Source organism: Carlito syrichta, unplaced genomic scaffold (assembly GCF_000164805.1).
Source record: "Carlito syrichta isolate Samal-C Ts95f unplaced genomic scaffold, Tarsius_syrichta-2.0.1 Scaffold288937, whole genome shotgun sequence".
NCBI classification, from domain to species: domain Eukaryota; kingdom Metazoa; phylum Chordata; class Mammalia; order Primates; family Tarsiidae; genus Carlito; species Carlito syrichta.
In genome coordinates this window covers 7,446-16,906 of record NW_007233033.1, presented here as the reverse complement: position 1 = coordinate 16,906, position 9,461 = coordinate 7,446, and the positions used below count along the sequence as shown (strand labels likewise).

At 45.3% G+C, this 9,461-nt stretch overlaps 1 protein-coding gene across 1 annotated transcript in view; it reads left to right on the top strand.

Annotated features, from left to right (window-relative positions):
* The window catches only part of TRIM14 (tripartite motif containing 14), a gene marked incomplete at both ends in the record, with an annotated part of 22,030 nt that overhangs the window by 6,049 nt on the left and 6,520 nt on the right, over window positions 1-9,461 (top strand). Inside the window, one exon of the mRNA XM_021710427.1 lies at window positions 8,494-8,726. Coding sequence (XP_021566102.1) covers window positions 8,494-8,726 — 233 coding nt within the window. The remainder of the gene's footprint in view (window positions 1-8,493; window positions 8,727-9,461) is intronic.

Genomic DNA, 9,461 nt, shown 5'->3' with positions numbered 1-9,461 from the left:
CCCCCAGTTTCCCGCTACTGTCAATTCTTTTCTTATAGTATTTTGATAGTTGTTCAAGTTTCACTTATGAGTGAGAACATGTGATACTCAGTTCTTTGCTTCTGTGAAAGATCACTCAATATTTATAGACTCTAAGTCCATTCAGCTTGCTACAAGCTTTATTCTTTTCCAAAAATTATCTTAGATCTTCTAGTTCCTCTGCCTTTCCATTTAAATTTTAGAATATCGTGACCCGCCTGGGCAGCGAGACATCATCTCTACAATAAATCAAAAAAATTAGCCGGGCGTGGTAGTACATACCTGTAGTTCCAGCTACTCGGAAGGCTGAGGCGGAAGGATTGCCAGAGTCCAGCAGGTTGAGGCTGTGGTGGCCGGGAGTGGCCACTGCACTCCAGTCTGGGCGACAGAGTGAGACTCCAACTCAAAAAAAATAAAAATAAAAATAAATAAATTTTAGAATAATCTTGTCTATATCTATAAGAAAAAGAGGTTTGACAGGAATTGTGTTAAACCTGTATAACAATCTGGGGACAACTGACAGTTTTACTATGATGAGTTATCCAATCCATGAACATGGTATATCTCTCCATTTATTTGATCTTTGCTTTCTTCCACCAGTATTTTGTAGTCTTCAGCATACAAATCCTGTGAAAGGTTTGTTAGACTTACACATAAGTGGCCTCCATAAGGTAAAAAGAAAAATGGAATTAGTGGTCAGCATTTTAAAGCTGAGAGATATTTGTATAAACATTTAGATTTGGAAAAGTAGAAAGATGTCACCACCTACTGCTTGCACTCCTACATGGGAACTGATGGAGCTGAGCAGAGGATATTCCAATAGCACAGGATTTCCTGGCCCCACCCTGCCCACTTCCCTCACTGTGTTATCAACTTGACTTCTGTGGACATTTACGTTTCAATTCCTGATCAACAAGCAGATTTTTAAAAATCAGATAGAATAGTGCATCCTGCAACTTCTGACCAACCACTATTCACATTTTGATATTTTTTTCCTTGTATGTGTATATGCTTTTATATAGTTTGAGACCTATTGTACATACAACTTTAATATCATATCCTCCTTCATGGTGAGACATGGTATTTCATTTCCTTGTTTGTGCCTTCAGTAGGTATTTACCATGGGTATGCCTTTTGCCCTGAGTTGTGAGAGTTCCCTTTCAGAGCACTGTGGCATGAGCATTTTCAGGAGATGTCATGAGTTTAGTAGTTCAAACCCGTTTTTATATAAAATTTTCAGTTTTGAGAGTCCATGAATTAGGACTCCAAGTCTGCTTGATGTAAATCTGTTGTTTTGTTTGTTTTGCTGGTGATTTTCTGAGTGGATGACCTGAGTGGATGACCAGATTCCTTTCCCCTTCCTTGGGCCGGTGGGTGGAGTTTCTCTGGTGCCTTGTTCATGGATGGAGCAGCTCTTTGTGGATGCTTGATGTCCCCTCCTTCCCACTCCTAGCGGCAATAAGGCGGGGTGCCCTGTGCTCCCCCTGGAAGGCCAGGTCGCGGTGTGATATGTCTCTCACCTGCACACACCTCCAGTTCCACCCCTACCAGATCAGTCGGCTCCAACTCTTACCCAGGCCACTGACACTGTTTTCTCTCTGGTTTTGGCACCTGAGAATTTCATTTTTTTTTTTGGTATGTTTTTGTTTTGAGCCAGAGTCTCCCTCTGTCATCCAGGCTGGAGTGCGGTGGCATACTCACTGCCACCACAGTCTCGACCTGCTGAGTTAAGGCAATCCTTCTGCCTCAGCATTCCAAGTAGCTGGAACTACAGACATGCACCACATGCCCAGCTAATTTTTTGATTTATTGTAGAAACGAGGTCTCCCCAAGTTGCTCAGGCTGGTCTCAAACCCCTGAGCTTAGGCAATCCTCTTACCTCCACCTCCCAAAGTGCTGGGATTACAGGCTTGAGCCACCGTGCCCAGCTGTTTGTATGTTTTATTTTGAGGTTGGTCATATCATTTTATTTTAAATTTTAATTTTAAAATGTGCTCATTATATGAGCACTTCTCTGTATTTGAAGTAGGAAGGGGGATTTTCCATATCAGCTCCTTCACCCCAACTGACCAAAACTATGTGTCACTTTATTATTATTAGTATTATTATTATTTGAGTCTGAGTCTCACTTTCCTGCCCATGCTGGAGTGCAGTAGCATGATCACAGCTCACCACAGCCTCCAGCTCCTGGGCTCAAGTGACCCTCCTATATCAGTCTCCAGAGTAGCTGGGCCTACAGGAGCATGCTACCACGCCCACCTAATTTCATTTTTTGTAGAGTCAAAGTCTTGCTATGTTTCTCAGACTGGTCTTACCCCCCAGGTTCATTCTCCCGCCTTGGCCTTCCAAAGTGCTGGGATTACAGGTATTAGCAACTGCACTGCCATATATGTTACTTTATATATGGGTTTTTATTGTCATTTTTTGTTTGTTTAAGATCATAATGCTTTTCTATGTCATTAAAAGTTCTTTTTATGACGGGCATGATGGCTCACACCTGTAATCCCAGCACTTTGGGAGGCTGAGGCGAGAGGATTACCTGAGCCCAGGGGTTCAAGACCAGCTTGGGCAACTTGGCGAGACCTCGTCTTTACAATAAAACAAAAAATTAACTGGGCATGGTGGTGCACGCCTGTGGTTCCAGCTACTTGGAAGGCTGAGGCAAAAGGATCGCCTGAGCCCAGCAGGTGGAGGCTGTGGTGGCCATGAGCGTGCCACTGCACTCCAGCCTGGGTGAGAGAGTGAACCTCTGAGTCAAAAAAAAAAACAAAAAAACAAGTTGTTTTTAAATATCAGTATTAGAGGCTGGATATACCATTATATGGATCTACCATGATTCATTAAGCCATTTACCTAAAGTTGAAAATTTAGATTATTTCCAGACTGTGCAGTGAACATTTTTGGCACCTTAATTTGTTTCCTTTGAGACACAATCCTAGAAGTGATGCATCTGCAGAAAGGCCCAAACATGCATAAGGATCCCAATGCCCTTCTGTTGCATTGTGGCAAGTCTAGTCTGTGGCAAAGCGGCCTAGGCAACCATGCTGCTCCGTGCTTACTTACATAGAGGCAGTATTAGGGAAAAGGCCATTCACCTGAAAACTAACCCGTAAAACAGCTTTGTAAACAAATTAAAATCAATAAAATTCATACCTGTCCAAAGTCTATTGTTCAGAAGTCAGTGAATAACCAGGCCCAACCAACCAGGCCTAACCAACCCCCCTTTCTAGAGAACAATTAAGAAGGACTTGGTCATGAATCCCCAGCTGGCACCCCTTAAATGATTTTTTTTCTTACTTCCTTGTCAATAGACTGATTGCTTCCCCATCACGGCACCTCAGGAGGTGCTGCCGCTTGAATATTTATTCCTTCCATGTTGAAACGTAATCCCCAATGAGGCAGTATTCAAAGACGGGGCCTCTAGGAGGTGACTGGGTCATAAGGACTCTGCCCTCATGAACGGGCTAATCCATTCCTGGATTAATGGATTAATGTGTTATTACTGGTGTGGAACTGGTGACTTTATACAAAGAGGAAGAGACACACTCCAACTAACACATTAGATTGCTCAGACCCCTCGCCATGTGATGCCCTGAGCTGCCTTGGGACTCTGCAGAGAGTGTCTGTCAGCGAGAAGGCCCTCAGCTGGGTGTGGTGGCTCACGCCTGTAATCCCTACACTTTGGGAGGCCGAGGCGAGAGGATTGCCTGAGCTCAGGATTTGGAGACCAGCCTGAGCAACATGGCGAGACTTCATCTCTACAGTAAATCAAACAAATCAGCCAGGCATGGTAGCACATGCCTGTGGTTCCAGCTACTTGGAAGGCTGTGCCCAAGCCCAGCAGGTCAAGGCTGCGGTGGCTGTGAGCGTGCCACTGCACTCCAGCCTGAGTGGCAGAGTAAGACTCTGACTCAAAAAAAAAAAAAAAAAAGGCCCTCACCAGATGCAGCCCCTTGACCTTGGACTTCCCAGCCTCCATAATTGTAATAATAAATTCCTTTTTATTATAAATGACCCAGTTACAGGTATTCTGTTATAAGCAACCAAAAATGGACTAAGACTGGGGGCCAATACATTCAGGTGTAGGGAAAATTCAGCACTCAACCTGCTACCCTAACTTTTTACATAAACTGGGATTAGATAATATAGCAGAGTGGCCATGTTCTTCTTTTTGAACCTTCCAGACAGAGGGGATTATGACACAGCATGGAAAAGGCTGAGAAGCCAACCAGAAAGTGGGGAGACAGCATCTACAGAAGCCACCTCCATCCCTGGGCTGGCACTAGCAGAGTGTAGGGGTCAGGGCCACCTAGGCAGAAGCTGGAACCAGAGCAGGCCTGTCCTGTGGGAGCTGGAGGGTGGAGGAGACTTAGAGAGGCAGCCACTCCTGGAGACCCTGCCCTGATGGGAGGGATGCCCTGGCTGCTCCCCTGCCCTCTGATCCCCCTCTAATTCCTCCTCCCATGGACCAGAGCCAGACTGAAGGAGGGTCCTGGAAATGCAGCCTGGAGGGCTCAGGATGGGTAGGAAATGGACTTGAGACACACAAGCCCAGACTGGCACAGAACCCAGTAACCCCTGGGGGTGTGGAATAAATAGCTCAGTTCCTGGCTCTGTCCCTTTCCTTGCGACCCACCAGGACTGAGCCACAGCATGGGGTCGTCAGGGGACTCACAGGAGTGACATGAACCAGCCTTTGCCAGACAAGAAATGGAAAGATGGGGACCTGGCCAAGTCATGCGGCTGACCTTAACGATACCACTGGTCTCCACTACCCCTGCTGGGCATGGCCACTGCCACCATAGCAGAGTCTAAGGGGTCCCAGTACCAAAGTGGCCTGGGCAGGGTTGGAGAGCACGCCTCCCTTCCCTGGTGGTACATCCCGTGAGAGGCGCCCATAGTAGGGCTGTCCAAAGTCACACTTTTTCAGCGAAACAGCTCCTTCCATGCAGCTCTGTACTCTCCACAGGACCCACAGATAGATAGGCTCACACAGAGGTAGCACTCCCCATGCAAAATCCCTCAGCCTCAGCTGACTGGGCTTCACGGCTGTCAGGTTCTTTCCCACAGTCCTTAGACCCTTCTTGACTAGACTCTGTCAGGCCCTCACCCAGCTGTCAGCTCCACGCAGCGGTGTCCAAATCCCAGGCCAGTTCAGCTGGAATCCAGCTTCACTTTGAGCCAGTGTAGCCAACGTGACCCAAACCACAGCATACTTCCTTGTTTCATTACCAGAATATTCTCGAATATCCTCTCTCTCTCTCTCTCTCTCTCTCTCTCTCTGTCTCTCTCTGTCTCTGTCTTTCTCACCTCATTGCATAATTGGCCTCATCTGCTTACACCTTCAGTTTTCTGGTGGCTGTTTTCAAATCCTAGTGATCCCTGTGTTGAGAGAACAAAGTGTAGTATCGTTAAGCTTCTTTTGTATATTCTTCCTTACAAAGTGGATTTGTAGAAAATGCTTGGAGCATAGTTTGGTTGGGAGGAGACATTTGCTTTCTTGGTTTTTCTACAGAGGTCCTCTGTTTACATGCGTTCACAGATCAAGGGTATGGAACACATTTTCTTTGCTTCATCTGGTCATTCAATAAAGATATATTTGTGTCCAGGCCCACTGACCCATTGCAACTATGTATTAGTTATGTGGACCAATTGCAAGGCTAACTCCAAGCCAATTTAATCCACGAGGCCTGTGGTCTGAGCTAGTGTCAGAAATTATCCACTGCCTAGGACATGTACAGGAAACAGATTTAGGAAGTTCATCTATCTCCTGCCAGACCACATGCTGTCTCGTGAGAAGAGAATGTGGTATACAGAGGAGCCTGCCCACCCCCTCTGACTGGATACCTGGGGTCTTTCTGCTGTGTGCACTGTACAGATATTTGGGCCAAGGAAAGGGGCTGGCCTATGATTTTTTTTTCAATTAAAAAAAAATCTTTTCATTGTATAAGTAATGCATGAACACAGTGTCGTTTTTAAAAATTTAAAAACTAGGATAGTATAAAACTGTATAAGGAGGCCAGGCACAGTGACTCATGCCTGTAATCCAGCACTTTGGGAAGTTGAGGTGGGAGGATTGTTTGAGCTGAGGAGACTGAGATCAACCTGGGCAACATAGTGAAACCTCTACCAAAAAATCAAAAATTTAACTGGGTGTGGTGACATGCACCTTTAGTCCCAGCTACTTAGGAGGTTGTGGTGGAAGGGATAGCCTGGGCCTAGGAGTTGGAGACTACAGTGAGCCATGATCGTGCTACTGCACTCCAGCCTGGGTGACAGAGTGAGACTCCCCACTCAAGAAAACACCCTTGGCCTCCTGGGTTCAGGCAATCCTTCCATCTCAGTGCTCCCAAAGTACTAGAATCATGGGTGTGAGTCACCACACCTGGCCTTTTTTTGGGGGGGGGAGTCAAGGTCTCAATTTATCTCCCAGGATGGGGTGCAGTGGCACAATCACTGCTTACCGCAGCCTTGAGCTCCTGGGCTTAAGCGATCCTCCCATCTCAACCTCTTGAACAGCTGGAACTACAGGTATCAGGTCCGCTAATATATATATATATATATTTTTTTTTTTTGGTAGAGATGAGGTCTCGCTATATTGCTTATGCTGGTCTCAAGCTCCTGGGCTCAAGCAGTTCTCCTGCCTCAGCCTCCCAAAGTGCTGGGATTTCAGGCATGGTACCCACCATGCTTGGCCAATATATTTCTTAAACTGATAGTGTACATGTTCCTCTATCCTCTAAATTGTGTCCTTTATTTAGATCTAGAGGCATGATCAGATTCAGACTTGCATTTTTTGGCAATCTTAGTTCATAGTAGGGTTCCATCTGAATTTATTTTTGTACATGATATAAGGGAAGAACTTAATCTGGGTTTTTTCAAATACATGGTTAATTGCATGTTGTGCCAGTGTTATTTACTGAATAAATAATTTTTTCCTCCCAATAATTTGAAATGCCACTGTTATATTACAACACACACACACACACACACACACACACACACACACACACACACACACACACACACGTGTCTGTCTGTATGTAATTTGGGGAGTCTCAGTCTTGTCGCCCAGGCTGGAGTACTGTGGCACGCTTGCAGCCACCACAGCCTCCACCTGCTGGGCTCAGGCAATCCTCCCGCCTCAGCCTTCCAAGTAGCTGGAACTACAGATGCACACCACCACACCTGGCGGGTCTTGCCATTTTGCCCAGGCTGGTCTCAAACCCCTGGGTTCAGGTAATCCTCTCAGCTTCGCCTCCCAAAGTGCTGGGATTACAGACCTGAGCCATCACACCCAGTTTGAGTTCTTTCTTAAACTTTTAGTGTGGGCAACATAGCCAGATCCTGTCTCTACATAAAATTTTTAAAAATTTAAAAATATTTACTGGACATAGTGGTGCATGCCTTTAGTCCCAGCTACTTAGGAAGCTAAGGGAAGAGGATCGCTTGAGCTCAGGAGTTCAAGGCTGCTGTGAGCTATGGTCACATGACTGTATTCTAGGCTGGGCAACAAAGCAAAAGGCTGTCTCTAAAAATAAAAATTAACGCTTTGTTGTGTGCTCTTGATTTTTTTTCTGTACTTAGACCATATGGTTTTAGACTCTATAGATTTGCCATTTGTTTTATTATCAAATAAGGTAGTTTTTTCTTTTCTTTTCTTTTCTTTTTGTTTTTTGAGTTGGAGTCTCACTCTCTCGCCCAGACTGGAGTGCAGTGGCCGCTCCTGGCCACCGCAGCCTCCACCTGCTGGGCTCCGGCAATCCTGCCACCTCAGCCTTCCGAGTAGCCAGAATTACAGGTGCGCGCTACCACGCCCGGCTGATTTTTTTATTTATTGTAGAGATGTAAAGATGAGGTCTCGCCAAGTTGCCCAGGTGGGTCTCGAACCCGCGGGCTCAGGCAATCCACTCACCTCGGCCTCCCAAAGAGCTGGGATTACAGGCTGAGCCATCGAGCCCGGCCAGTTTTTTCTTTATTGATCTTTTTAAAGCAGTTCTAGCTTTTCTTGTGCTTATTCTTCCCCATAATAATTTAGTAATTTTTAATCTTCATGGTAAGATCTGTATTGGGATTTTGTCATATTTATAGGTTAAGTTAGAGACAAATAGCATCTTTATAGTAATGAATTTTCCCAGTCAGGGATGTGTTTTTTTTCTTCCATGGAGTCAGGGTTTGTTTTTAACATCTTTGAATACAATTTTATACTTTTCTTTATATAGGTCGTTATAGTTTTTGTTAAGTTTATTTTCAGATATTTTTCTACCCTTCCACCCCCTCATTTTAAAAAGAATCTGTATTTCTCCATGCATTTTCCAATTGTTAATGGCTAGTACTTAGGAGAGCCTTGGTTTTTATAAGCTGATCTTGCCAATTTGCTTTTTAGATGTTATAACTTTTTTTTGTTTTGACTGTTCTGAATTTCCTGGTTAGCAAACATATCATCTACAACTGGATTTTTTTTTTTTTTTTTAGGCTCATGCAGAGTCAAGTAAAACCTGGCTGACGGACAAGTTCACTGAACTCAGATTACTGCTTGATGAAGAGGAAGTGCTGGCCAAGAAATTCATCGACAAAAATACCCAGTTTGCCCTCCAGGCATATAGGGAGCAAGTTGAGGCTTGCAGGGAGCAGACTGACATCCTGAACGCTCTCTCCAACAGGGTCTGGAATATAGGCCAGGAGCAGGATCCTGTCCAGCAGCTGCAGGTAGTGCTGGGGTGACAGCTCTGACAGCTGTCACCTGCCACCCACATTTCGTCTCGGGTACTGTGGCATTGAGCACAATATTGACACTCTAAGCAGATACATTGTTAGGAAGGTAGTCTGCATCTGGGATCAGAACCCAGGTCTGTCCGACTCTAAACCCACGAGGCACATTGCCTGGTCCTTTGCCTTAAACTGAGACACCCTTCCTGAAAAGGCAGGTGTCCTTTCAGCTACTGAACACATTTCAGAAGCTGAGTCATAGTTATCTCAAGGGGGAGAAAAGAATGCTACTCCTTGGCTCCTGGGCTTTGTTGAAGAAGAGTCTAAGAAGTAGCCCCTGCGATACTCATTGCTACATTTAGTGAAAGCAGGTTGAGGAGGATGGTGTTTCTGTCTTCAAGTAACCATGGAAGAAACTCCTGTCTGGTATTATTGCCCCTCTGTGTCACCTGTGCACTGAGATTGCTTTTTTTTACTACTATAACTCTTCCTGTTGCCTTCTTTCCTTTGGCTTCTGGGAAGCTCAGAGCCAAATCTGTTTCAACGAGCTAGTCTTTTTTTTTTTTTTTTTTTGAGTTGGAGTCTCACTCTGTCACCCAAAGTAGAGTGTAGTGGCTGCTCCCGGCCACCGCAGCCTCAACCTGCTGGGCTCCGGCAATCCTTCCACCTCAGCTTTCCGAGTAGCCGGAATTACAGGCATGCGCTACCACGCCCGGCTGATTTTTTGATTTATT